Source organism: Miniopterus schreibersii, assembly GCF_964146895.1.
Source record: "Miniopterus schreibersii genome assembly, chromosome: X".
Lineage (NCBI taxonomy): Eukaryota > Metazoa > Chordata > Mammalia > Chiroptera > Miniopteridae > Miniopterus > Miniopterus schreibersii.
In genome coordinates this window covers 71,614,460-71,628,421 of record NC_138104.1, presented here as the reverse complement: position 1 = coordinate 71,628,421, position 13,962 = coordinate 71,614,460, and the positions used below count along the sequence as shown (strand labels likewise).

Below are 13,962 nucleotides of genomic sequence, written 5' to 3'. Positions count from 1 at the left end.
AAAAATAACTTAAATAAAAACCCACAGTGACGTGAATAACACTGTTTTCTTCATTTCTGCACAAACTCACTTTTTTCTGTATTTTTAAACTTACACACGTTACATATACACAATGTATACATAACATATATGATAACCCAACTACTGCGGTCAGCATGGAGACAGCAGTACACTATTCACCATCTTCAAACTTTAGAAGACTAGTTTTCTTTCCAGCAAAAAAATCTGAAAAGATTCTAAATATTGCAAGGCACTGCAAAAGTCTGCAGGCAAATGAATGATGAATTATACATAAAACAGAGGTGGTGGCAAAATGTGGTACATGTGACATAGAGCAGCCATTAATAAATGTAATTGTGCATGTCATCCATGGAGCTTTTTTCATCTTGGGGTACACTGTCAAGGACCGTAATTAGAGCCCTGGCTGGTGTGGCTCAGTTGGTTGGAGCATTGTCCTGGACACCAAAAGGTGGCAGGTTCAATTTCTGGCCAGGGCACATACCCGGGTTTGATCCCTGGTGGGGCGTGTGTGGGAGGCAGCCAATTGATGTTTTTCACTCTCTATCTCTCTAGCCCTTCCTCTCTAAAATCAATTTTAAAAAAGTAAAAAAAAAAAAAGGATTGTTACTAGAGAAGAAGGGATCTTAAAACTTGCAGTATTTTCACTTTCTAGGTTATAAGTCTCAATGTAATCACACAAAGCCAACTCTTATAATGAAACACAAGCAGTTTTAAAGAATTACAAATCTTAGGCACATTGTTTTTGTATACATGGTAAACACTGCAATGCCAGTATTTGCATTACACTAATGTCCTAAAATCACTTCAACTTGCAAACCTATACTGTAGAAGAAATTTGAAGAATCTGAACATAGGATTTAAGAAGACTCATCCAAACTAGAGTGTTATATGAAAAGAAACTGGCTCTTACCAGCAGCAATTCTCAAAATGCTGCCTTACATGCCCCAAATGATAGTGACAGAATCTTCATGATGGTGTGATCCTCAGGTAAGCAGTATAAGACACATTTTTTTTTTTTTTTTACAAAAAGGGTACTGAATGTCACAAAGTAAACTGTGCAAAAAAATAAAGTACACCCATTACCAGGCAAGCTCATGGGTAAAATTTTTAGTGGAATATGGAAGAAAATCTGTTAACAGAAATATTGGGTGATAATTTGGAATGTCTACCAGTAAACAGAACTTATTCTTAAGGTAAATGTGTACTAGAAACCACCTTGAAGTCATCAGAGTGAAAAGTAAGTATTTTAAACATGCGTATGTGGTGGTCAATAAATACCATTTAAGAATTCTACTTGGGTTTCACAGACTGAGCATTAGGTAACTCAGTGACCGGCCTTTTAAGATGATTGCAGTTAACCTTCTTGAAAACCAAAAGTGTATATTTTGACATTGCCTCCCCTCCTCCTACAACTGGATAAAACCCAGTAAAGTGCAACTTGACAGTGATCTCTTGCAGATTCTAAAGAGGCTGCCAAAATCATCTAAGATCTAAAAATAAGATGCTATAGATACTAACTAGAAATTCAAACTAAAAAAATGGTAATGCAAAAAAACAACAAAAACCTAAGGGCAATTAAATAGTATACTTTGAGGGTCTACTATTTCACTGCAGGACAGTGTATACCCCACATCTTTTAGAACCCTGTAAAGCCAGTGTTTCATGTGTAAGTCTTAAAACCTACAAAACCTACTGTGTCAAGTAAATTTCACTTCGGAAGAATGGGTCAACAGAGGTGGAACTTGAACCCTCTTTGTTAGGAATACAAAGATCCTCCCAATGAGACTCATTGTCACCTGCAATGTATCCCTTGCGAAAGAATACAAGCCAGTGCCTCTCAGATGCTCAAAAACCATGTAGTGCGCACATGAGAAACAAGGAGATAGCTGCTTTGAATTACTATCGAAATCCTAAAACAGCTACATTATCTGCAGAATCAAGGAACTGTTACAGTTCTGTTTTTTCCTTTCTTTCCGCCTCACCTAAAACAAGGCTTCACTCCTATAGCTGTGACGACGGGAAGAAAATCACATTAAAAAGGGCTCCTGTTCTATATTAGTTGACAAAAGTTATTCTAATTTTATATACCAAAACATTTCCTGCAGCATTACCCTGCCTTCTGTGAAAGGTAAACCTAAGACAAACATATGAAGAATCCCACAAGACTCCGGCTGTTGGAGGTTCTCACTTTGTCCACATTTGGGGAATATCAATTTAAACAGTTTTTATACATTTTAAAGAAAAGTATCATCCAGCTGCAGACAGCAGCAGTAAAAAATGGAGGCTTTTCAGCAATTCATGGAAAGTGTCCTGGAAATGGTAATGCTCAAGCAGAGCTCATTTAAAGCATTCTGAACAGTATTTTTAAAAAATCAAGTATCAAAGAGGATAGGATCTGAAGTGAAAAACATTTCCGTGCGCAGAGTTCTATGTACAAACTGCACAGTTCTACAGAATGATGAGCTCTATCAAACACTACATTGGAACAAAACATACAGTGGGAAGTAAACTCAAGTGAGGGAAAATATGACAGAACCCAAGAAGAAAGTTTAATATTTTAGGTGTCCCGGGAATAATTCTGAAAAAATCCCCCTTTTCTTCATTCATCATCTACTCTGATTCATTTGGGACCAGGAGGGATCGTGGATGGATTCTGCACTGATGAAGATGGAAACGCCTGCAAATTCATTCCTGGCTGGAACGGTCCCCCAGGTTGGGTAGGAATTACTACAGGCTGTTGTGGTGGTCCTGGAATTCCTACCCACTGTACTGGATACCCTGGCCCCCCCACAGCATTATACTGACAAACATGGGGCATTCCGTATGATGGTAATGGCCCAGGAAATGAAGGGAGTGAGAGTCCTTGTGGTGAGGAGGTTGGGACAGCTCCACGGATTTGGGACAGAGAAGGAATCCATGTTGGAGTATAGCCCAGAGTAGATGGAGTATTCTACGAAAACAAAACAAAAGATCAGTTTATTTGGTAGATGCTTTCACCCATCTATATTCCTTCCTATTCTTTTTGGCTTACCACTCCCATTATTACTATGAGTGGCTACCATCTTTGCAGCACCTCTGTGTGAAGTATAGTTACATACCTTGTCCACTTCATCTTCATAACGGCCCTGCAAGGTAGACATTTTCAGATGAGGAAAAAGCAGCTCAAAATTGGTAACACCTAACACACTAAGCAAATTAATAGTGAAGTAAGGATTTGAACACAGTTCCAGCTAACACCAAGGCCCCTGTTAAATCTCTGTTCAGTTTAGTGTATCCTTTCCTCATGCCACCACTCCTCTTCTATTTTTATTTCCTTCTGGCAGTCCCAGGCATTCGCTTATTCAGCACCACACACAATAGCCCATCTTATTACATTACATAATTCTTTGGAGACAGAGGAGCATGATTTAGTGTGGCATGGGGGAAAGAGTCTGGGATACAGGAGGTGCTCAATAAATGTCACCTCCCTACCGCCTTCTACTCACAATCTTAAATAAAGTCTGACATTTCTGTTATATTTTTGGAAATTTAAACTCAAGACAATTATGTTTTTGGCAGTATTGAGGAAATATATTCCTGTCTGACTCTTCTTATCATATTGTGTTGTTATTATGCATATGTATAAAGATTACTGAAATCTTATGCATACCGGAGTAATAAGTCTAATGGAAGTTAATAATCCTCACTCAAAGGAGAGCTTGGTATCAGTCCCAAATGCTTAGTCCTTCTAAATTGAATGGTCAAGCTAAAACCCTTTCAACTAAACTGAAAGTTTCAAACTAAAATTAGGGTAAAGGTTTTGAGCTTGACTCAAGAATAAATGACAATATCTCTTGAGGTGGGAAAAAAACCATTCACTTAAATTTCAGTAACCCCTTCTTCATACCAGTGTTTTTGTTCTGTTAAGGTAAAACTGAATTTAATACTTCTGATTCAAAACAGCACATACAGTATGACTGCATTTTTATAAATTTATTTCCATGAATCCATATACAGACATAGAAAGATGCCTGAAAACTATTTCTGGGTGGTAGGATTTGAAGGCAGTATTTAAAAATTTGTACTTTTCTGTATTGATTAAATTCTATAACAAATGTTATTTTACAAATAATAATGTGACTTTTATTTTTAAAAGACTGAATTGGAGGTGATATTTTATACTTAACCTTTTCTTGGATAGTTCAAAAGCACCTCAGATTCAAATGACCAAAACCAAATATATGATCTTTCCTCTACCAAAACACACTGCTTGCTCATGTTCTCCATTTTGGTGATTGGTATGCTGGAATGACAGCCAGTAATACCAGCTAGAAACCCAGCCTTGACACCTCCCCTCTGCCATACATTCATTCCATCGCTAAAAATGGTCCGTTTTATCTCTTAAACATTTCTTAGAATCTGTTCATTCTATCTCAACTTCTCTACACTATTGTGAATAACTTAATTGGTCTATTAACATCTACGCTTGCCCCCAATAACCCTTTTTTCTTGCTTTAAGTCAGAGTGATCTTTTCAAAAAGCAAATCTGATCACGCCAACCTAGGACTTCAATGGCTATCCATCTTCCTTAAAATAAAGACAAAGTTCCTTGTCATCACCACTTTTAAGACCCTACCTACCTCCTTAGATTGACTGCACCAACTCCTCTCTGCTCTCTTCACTTCAGCCAAACTGGCCTACTCTTAATCCCTTCAGCTCCCTTTCCCTGTACAGGGCTTTTGCATATGCTGTCCTTTCTGCTTGGAATCATATTCCCTCCCCTCTCACCCAGTTAACACCTACCCATCCTTAAGATCTTTGCTCAATCATCACTTTCTCAGGGAAGCTTTCCTTTACTAGCTCAAATGTCCCTTACTGTATCTCCATTCTAGTCCTTATTACAGCCACAATTTTATATTTATTTATACGAGCCTGTTCATATCTAACCATCCCACCAGAGTATAAGTTCCATAAGAATATAAGAATAGGGAACATACTTGTTTTTGCTCATCAAACCCAGTGCCTAGCAGAAAACTTGGCACATAGTAAAGGACCCAGCACATATTTGTGACAACATTTTCTAAGGCTACAGAACAGTAACATGCAAGAACGTTAGAGAGCGAGATGGGCTCTCCACACAAAGATACAAGCAACTGAACGTAAAAATAGTTACCATATATAGGGTACTATTATGTGCTAGGTATTTTATAGGTGTTATATCATTTAATCCTCACAGCAATCCTACAAGGCAGGTAGGTATTATCCCTGTTTTAAAGACATGAAAACTGAGGCACAAATGACTTGTCTATAGTCACACAACTAGTAAATGACTGAGCTGACACCGGAACCTAAGTCTGTTAAAAGACCTTTACCACCTTCATTCATACTCCATTTTCTACTCACTGTTCCTCCAAATATCCTCCATTATACTGCAATAAACCACCCTCCCACTAGCCAACAAAAGCCTCCATTCACACAGTACTCAGAGATGTCTCACTGGCAGCACTAATTGCATTTATGCCTTGAAATTGGCCTCTGAAGGCTTCCAATTTTTACAGTGGTGATACTATCTGTGTAAATTGGTACCCGGAGTAAGATAAATACACACTGCTTACTAGTTTGGGAAATCTGGGCTTTTGAAAATTTTTATTTGTTAACACTAAATGTATTTTCAGACTTTTTTTTTTATCAAACTCTATGCAATGACTATATACACACACGTATATGTACACAAACATAGCACATAAACACACAGATATATCTCTTTCAATAATGAAGGTTCAGATTCTAAGCTGTGATCCACATTTTAATAGACTTACTCATTTTGAAAAAATGATACTTACTTTAAAACTTCAAACACAGAAAAGGACAAATTAAATAAGGCCCAAATTCCACCACCCAGCATACCGTTAATGGCTTTTCTTATTTTAATGCATATACACATATATCTAATATATACAATTATACACAAATACTATACAGGGGTGGGCAAAAGTAGGCTTACAGTTGTTCGTACGGAAAATAATACAATAGCTAATAAATAATAATAAAATAAAATGTTTAGTGTACCCACAACTGTAAACATACTTTTGCTCCACCTTGTATATATACTGCTCTGTAAGTCTCCATTTTCCCCACTCCCGAATGCACTGTGGACATCTTTCTGCATTTCAATTGCATGCACACCCAAGGCCATATGCAGTCAGCTAGGCATCTTGTCCATAAATTTAAGATGTCTTTTATATAGCATTCTAGCTTAGAGAGCTTTAAAATTCTTTTTCATATTGAATAAGGTAACTTATTGGTTCTAAGAATGTTGATGTATAACATAAGATAGCTTTTTCTCAAAACTCAAACTTTTCTTTCACTATAAGATGGAATTAACTAACCCTCACTCCAGATGCTTTCTTTTATGATATTTGATGGTGTTTGTTTTTTTTTCAAATATATAATCTAAAATAGGGTCAGCGATCTAAGGCCCCCACCACCTCTTTTTGCAAATGGAACTTTGATGGAACAAAGTCACACCCATTATTGATGTTTTGTCTAAGGCTGATTTTGCACTACAATGAGAGTTGAGTACTTGCAACCAAAAGGCTTGAAGATAATTATGGACAACTTCCCAGAAAAAGTTTGCTGAACCCTGGTCTAAAAGATAATTTTTTTCAAGACATAAGGGATCTAGACAAGGATAAAAGTCTGTATGTTCTCAAGTCATCACTCCCTCATAGTAACTGTAACCATAGGCCTAGGCGAATCAATTTTTAAAAAATATATGTTTTTATTGATTTGAGAGAGGAAGAGAGAGAGAGAGAGAGAGAGAGAGAGAGAGAGAGAGATCGATTTTTTGCCTCCCGCACGAACCCCCACCAGGGATCAAACCCGAAATCAGGGCATGTGCCCTGAACGGGAATCAAATGGGATGACACTCAACCAACTGAGCCACACTGTCCAGAGCTAGGCAAATCAATTTGTATGGTTTTAATTCTTATAAATAAAGAGGATCAGGTATAAACAACTTACTTCATGTACTCTGTTCCAGTTGTCTGTCTCTAATTTGTGTTGACTCTGTTTAAGTTGGTTTAAACTTGGCTTAATAAGAGAATTTCCTACTGTTTCCTTTGTCCAGTCATCCACCAGTTTGTGTAAGTCATCTGTGAACATCCCTTTTTTACTAGCTGGAGATTGCTGGCTTGATGCTGTATTACTTTCAGCACACAGTGGCTCTATAAGGAAAAACAGGGAAACCATGAAAAGGGATGAAAACATAAATACTCTTCTTTGGACAGCAATGCAATTGACAGGGTAACCAGGCATTCTAATTTATCTGCGGCAGTTCTGGTTTAAAACTCTTGTCCTGAAGTAATTACTAACGGTAGGTACTCCTTTCACTCTCAAAAGTTTCCTCTTGTTTGGATGGCAAATTGTATGGTCACCTTAGGTACAAATCAAATATAATAAATAGTAGTGTCTCTAAAAAAATTAGCATCAACCCTAATCTGTTCATCAGTTTCCTTATTAGATACTTAGAAGAGTTAAAGAACAATTACAGACTGTTAAAAGTAAAAAGAACCTTAGAAATCTAATCAAAACCAGTTGTTTATAATGGGGAAATGAGGCCTAGGAAAGGTAAACTGACATGCTGGGTTCTTGCAATTAGTTACCAGCAGAGCCAGGCCTGGAACTCTGAAGTTGAGACAAGTACTCTCTCTCTCTTCGGTTATACCATACTGATTTGCAAGAGGATTCAAAAAACTAGTATCTCATTTAATTTTTTGATCAATATTTCTGTTTGTTAATGATAAAAAGAATGTGTATCTAGATAGCAGAAATAAGGATGCAGATAGTTTGCGAGCTTCATGAGGTCTGGAGAACAAGATGTCCAAAACAATGAAAGAAATCAATTACAGGTATCTCCATCAGTGAAAAGTTTACTAATCTGAACATCACACTAAGTCTTTAAATTATTTAGTACTTATTAACCAATGTCACCCTCAAAAAAAGTAATAAAAAGAAAAAATATTTAGTACGATTCTACAAGCTTACTAAATCATTCTCACAGAAAAGATTCATAAAGTCTAAATGTCATTTCTCTTAAAGATACATTTTCTCCAAGCCGCCCAGACCCCATTTCCTTCTGATCTCTCCACAAACACACATCCAGTTCATCACCACATCATAGAAATTCATCCTCTACATTATCTCATCTATTTTTACTTCCACAACTCTCTAGGCTCTTATTCATCTCATATATGAACTGCAATGAGCTAAATAGACTCACTCCCTGGCTCTAGCCAATACATTCTTTACATTGCCACCAGATTAATTTAAGTTAAATTCTGTTTTCAGTATTTCACTCCTCTGCTCAAAAATAAAAGTTTTTAATAGTTTCTTAATATTAACAATGATAACCTTTTAACTTGTTTAGGAGGAAAAGTCCTTGGTAGTCATGGTTGTCCTTGCACAACAGATATCTTATTTGTTAACCTTAAACAAACATATTAATTCATTTATTAGGGTTAAATATATAATTATGTGTTAGATCAGATACATAATCTTATACAAAACTGTAGCACAAACCACCTGTGGCAGTTGCCAACTTTTGTTTTTTAAATTCTCACCTGAGGATATTTTTTCCATTGCTTTTCTTTTTTTTCTTTTTTTTTAACATATCTTTATTGATTTCAGAAAGAGGAAGGGAGAGGGAGAGAGAGAGATAGAAACATCAATGATGAGAGAACCATTGATCGGCTGCAGCCCGCAACCTGGGCATGTGCCCTGACCAGAAATCGAACCCTGATCGCCTGGATCCTAGGTCGATGCTCAACCGCTGAGCCACGCCCGGCTGGGCTCCATTGCTTTTCAGAGGGGGGGAGGCAGAGAGAGAAACATTGATGTCAGAGACACACATGGATTGGTTGCCTCCTGCACAGGCCCCAAACTTGGGCCAGGGATCGAGTCTGCAACTGAGGTAAGTGCCCTTGTATGGAATCAAACCTGGACCTTTCAGTCCAAAGGCCAATGCTCTAACCACTGAACCAAACCAGCTAGGGCCCAACTTTTTTTTTAAGTATGGAAGAAAAACCTTCTAATGTAAACCCTCCATTTCACTCAACTGTTATATTCCTTTCTCCCAAATAACTCTTATATTTTACCATATCATGCCTTTATATCATATATTTTTATTAACAACACTCTTCCCACTGCACTTAATAAATTTTAATGTTGTCCCTTTATCCTTCAAGACCAACTCAAATCCTACCTCCTGTATGAAGCAGTCAACTGTCATTCTGGATGATCTTCCATTGCCTATTCTCAATCCACTGCAAATACAATTTGTGGTATTGGGGGGCAATGCAGTATAATAGTAAAGAGCTAAGGCTCTGGAGTCAGGCAGATTTGGATTCCTTCTCTTATGAACCAAGTTCCTAGGGAAGTTGCTTAACATCAGTAACTTTAGTCTTCTTGTTTATAAGTGACAGGCACTAATTTCTACCTACCTTAGAGTTGTTTAGAGGATTGAGTTTATGTAATGTGATTATGTTTCAGGATCTCGAAGACCACACAGATTCATGAATTCAATAGAAGATCTCACAGGTCTTAGCATATAGTTGTATTCGTGGCTAAGTTTATTACAGAAAAAGGATGTATGATAGGATTGGCAAGGGAAACAGACACAGGAATATAGAGAAATATAGACTTCTTTATGCTCTCTTCCTATTGTGAAAGGACACACTTGAGCATGCTCCTTTCTCATAGCAACAAAAAAATGCAGTTTTTCTGGCCAGAGAAGCCCATTAGAGACTCAGTGGCCAAGGTTTTTACTGAGGACTAGTCATGTAGTCACCTTCTACCTAGCATGTACCAAAATTCCAGACTCAGTGAAGGAAAGGTGTTCAGCATAAATCACATTATTTATATCAACAATCTAGGCAAAGTGAACTACATTTATCAGTTAGGGAGGAGAGTGAAACCAAGTTCATACACACCAGCCAAGGGGAAACCTTGGACAAGATCTTTCTAAAGATAGCAGTCTTTGTGCCTGCTATGCTTTCTTTTCAGCACAGCGCTCATGTTATAAGGTAACTACACACCTACATTGTGGATACCATTACATTGGAATACCACACATCAGTTCATGTTTCTCACAGAAGAAGCATAATAGTGGGCAGGGAAGGATGGATGTGGATCTCTGTATATATGCTAAGACAATGCTGCTGCTTCTTTGTTTTTTTTAATTGTCATCCGAGGATATTTTTTCCATTGCTTTTCAAAGAGAGTGGAAGGGAGGGAGAAGGAGAAACATCAATGGGAGAGAGACACATCAATTGGTCGCCCCAACCGGGGATTGAGCCTGCAACCAAGCCCTTGACCAGAATCGAACCCGAGACGCTTCAGTCTGAGGGCCAACACTCTAACCACTGCGACAAACCGGCTAGGGCGGCAGTGCTTTTGAAAATGTGTTCTGGGCAGGTCATGTGGATAGTCACACACCAGGCCTATAAGTGAAAGGTTTTTAAGCAAGCCCTATCCACTGTTCTTGTACATCTGGGTTAGCACAGCTTTGAAATGTCAGGAGTAATGCCAATCAAGGCATAACCACCCCCCAACAGAGCACATAATCTTAACTAGCCTATAATCCAATACCTGCCTTGCTTTCTCCCACCTTCATGTAATCTTCCTTATGTTCCCTCCTTAATTTCAAATGCATAAAGGAAACTACAAAACTGTTATTCTCTGGAGCATTTTAGATCTTGCTTCCCAGAAACTGTCATTAGTTTGGGATCATGTAAACTCTAATATAAAAATTCTTTACATGTTTGGACATTTCTTTAAAAAAAAGTCTTTATTGATTTCAGAGAGAGGGAGGGAGAGGGAGAGAGAGAGATAGAAACATCAATGATGAGTCATTGATCGGCTGCCTCCTGCATGCGCCCCGACTGGGAATCGAGCCTGCTGCACGGGCATGTACCCTGACTGGGAATCAAACCGCCATCTCCTGGATCCTAGGTCGATGCTCAACTGCCGGGCCATGCCGGCCAGGCGTTTGAACATTTCTTACATCAACATTGCACATATCATAATTAAACTGATGAAAGTCAGTGTGTCTAGGTATGGGTCTTTAGAATGAGAAATTAGAAAAAGAGTAAGCTAAACTCAAAGCAAGTAGGAGGAAGGAAACAGACTGGAGTGAAAAATAAATAAAATAGAGAAGAGAAAAGCAATAGAGAATCAGTGAAACCAAAGTTGATTTTTTTAAAAGATCAACAAAATTGACAAACCTTTAACTATAATGACCAAGAAAAAAAGACAGAAGACTCAAATTACTAAAATCAAAAATGAAAGAGGGGAAAAATCATTACAAATCTTACGCAAGTAAAAAGGATTATAAAAGAATATTATGAACAACTGTATGTCAACAAATTAGGTCATTTAGATGAAAGGGTCAGATTACTATAAAATTACAAACAAAAAGAGAACATCTTAACAAGCCTATAACGAACAAAGAGACTGAATTAATTTTTTTAAACTTCCAACATGTAACACCAGACCCAGATGGCTTTACTGTTTAATTCGATCAAACATTTAAGGAAGAATTAACACTAGTCCTCTATAAATCCTTCTAAAAAACAGGATACATGCCCAGCTGGTGTTGCTCAGTGGTTGAGCATCAACCTATGAACCAGGAGGTCACAGTTTGAGTCCCAATCAGGGCACATGCCCAGGTTGCAGGCTTGATCTCTGGTAGGAGTTGTGCAGGAGGCAGCCGATCAATGACTCTCTTACCATTGATGTTTCTATTTCTCTCTCCCTCTCCCTTCCTCTCTCTGAAATCAATTAAAAAAAACAAACAAAACAGGATATAATAAATGGCAAAAGAGCCCTGGCCAGGTAGCACAGTTGGTTAGAGCATCATCCCTATACTACAAGGTTACAGGTTCAATCCCTGGTCAGGGCACATACAAGAATCAACCAATGAATGTATAAATAAGTGGAACAACAAATCGATGTCTCTCTCTCTCTCTCTCTCTCCCTCTCTCTCTTTCTCCCTCAAATCGGTCAACAAATAAATAAAGAACTCAATGTGTGAGAGATTCTTTTTCAAAAAATGGCAAAAGACATGAATAAGCACTTCACCAAAGAGGATATATGAATTGCCAATAAGCACAAGAAAAAAATGTTCAACAGCACTAGGGAAATGAAAATTAAACCCACCATATTATACCACCACACACCAGTAAATTGGCTAAAATAAAGAATTCCAATAATACCAAGTGCTGAAGAACATCCAGAGAAACTGTAAGTTTCATATATTGCTGATGGGAATGGAAAATGATATAGCTGCTTGGGAAAACAGATTCACAGTTTCTTTAAAAATCTAAATGTACATGCCATATGAGTCAGTAACCTAACTTTTGAGAATTTCATCCACATGAACTGAATACCTATGTTCACTCAAAAAAAATTGTCCATGAATATTTACAGCAGCATTATTTGTAAAACTCAACACTAGAAACAATCCTAATGTCCTTCAACAGGTGAATGGATACTGTGGTACATCCATACTATGGAATATTACTCAGCAATAAAAAGTAACAAGCTTCATAACACAAAATAACTTTAAGAATCTCAGAGACAATGTTCTGAGTTTTAAAAAGCCACGTTTCTGAGTCTCAAAAGGCATGTTTTAACCATGAGATCCCATGCCTCTGGCTATGGCTGAATAGAAACAGATGGCGTAGCCCAGCTGGGCATGGCTCAGCAGTTAAGCATTGACCTAGGATCCAGGAGATTGAAGTTCGATTCCTGGTCAGGGCACATGCCCAGATTTCGGGCTCGATCCCCAGCAGGGGGCATGCAGAAGGCACCCAATCACAGGTGATAACCCAAATGAATCCAAATGAATATATTGGATTTCAGGAAAATACATGTTACACATATGACCTTGAATTCACACTATTATGAAAGCCATCAGAACAGTGTTCGTTATGATGACGTATAATTGAAATGAATCGTCACTCTTTGGGAAAGCTCTTTGAAGCAAAAATAAAACTTCTATAACTCCCCACCCCCAAAAAAGTAAATAGAACAAACTAAACAAACAAAACCCATTATCATTAATTTTCTAATATTGCTGATCTTTGACCAATTTTTAAAAATCACTTTTAAGATTGAGTTACCTGTAACAGTTGCATCACTGTCCACATGTGTCAAGGACTGGGGGCGGCTTCGAAGTTTGCTTTTGAAAGATCTTGGTCTACGTGGTGGTGATGCAGATGGCAGAGCAACCTCTGATGACTGGATTTTGTTATCTTTAATGGCCCGGAGGCGATCATAGAGCTCCTGCAGCTCCTTATTCTGCTGGGTTTGAAGACTTACCACCTCCTGAATATGTCTACATAAAAATGATGCAAAAAGTATTTTAATGGTACTGATACCATACAGATAAGCCAAAAAACTCTACACCAGTACAAATAAAATTTAACAAGGAATTTAGATTAAGAATGTGGATATACAGAATTTTTTCACAATTTTAAAATGAGAAATGCCTTCTTAAGATACCACTACATTAATCAGACATAAAGAAGAAAGGTCAACAAATTGACAGGAACAAATTTCTAAAACTTCAATACAGTGAAAGACAGTAAAACAAAATTTAAAGTCACATAGCACTGATGATATTAACCTTTTCTTTGTTATACGCTGCAGGTATAAACAAAAAGAAAGTTTTTGCATTATATAATATTTAGAATATATAAATAGTTCCTAAAAAATCAGAAAGAAAAAAGAAACCACTTTACCAAAAGGAGGGCAAAGAATATGAAAAGATGACTCCAAAGAAGAGGAAATATAAATCACCAATAAATGAGATGATGCACAACCTCACTGTTAGGAGAACACAATTTAAAAAAAATTAATTCATCTGAATGGATAAAACTAAAAGGATCAATAATATCCAGC

At 37.5% G+C, this 13,962-nt stretch overlaps 1 protein-coding gene across 1 annotated transcript in view; it reads right to left on the bottom strand.

The window, feature by feature from the left end:
• Positions 1 to 1,043: 1,043 nt before the first annotated feature.
• Positions 1,044 to 13,962, bottom strand: part of WNK3 (WNK lysine deficient protein kinase 3) — a 135,670-nt gene continuing 122,751 nt past the window's right edge. The window contains exons 21-24 of the mRNA XM_081125312.1: positions 13,182 to 13,396; positions 7,024 to 7,226; positions 3,120 to 3,146; positions 1,044 to 2,971 (exon numbers count right to left, since the gene is read on the bottom strand). Of these exons, the coding sequence (XP_080981438.1) occupies positions 2,642 to 2,971; positions 3,120 to 3,146; positions 7,024 to 7,226; positions 13,182 to 13,396 (775 nt within the window). The 3' untranslated portion in view covers positions 1,044 to 2,641. The remainder of the gene's footprint in view (positions 2,972 to 3,119; positions 3,147 to 7,023; positions 7,227 to 13,181; positions 13,397 to 13,962) is intronic.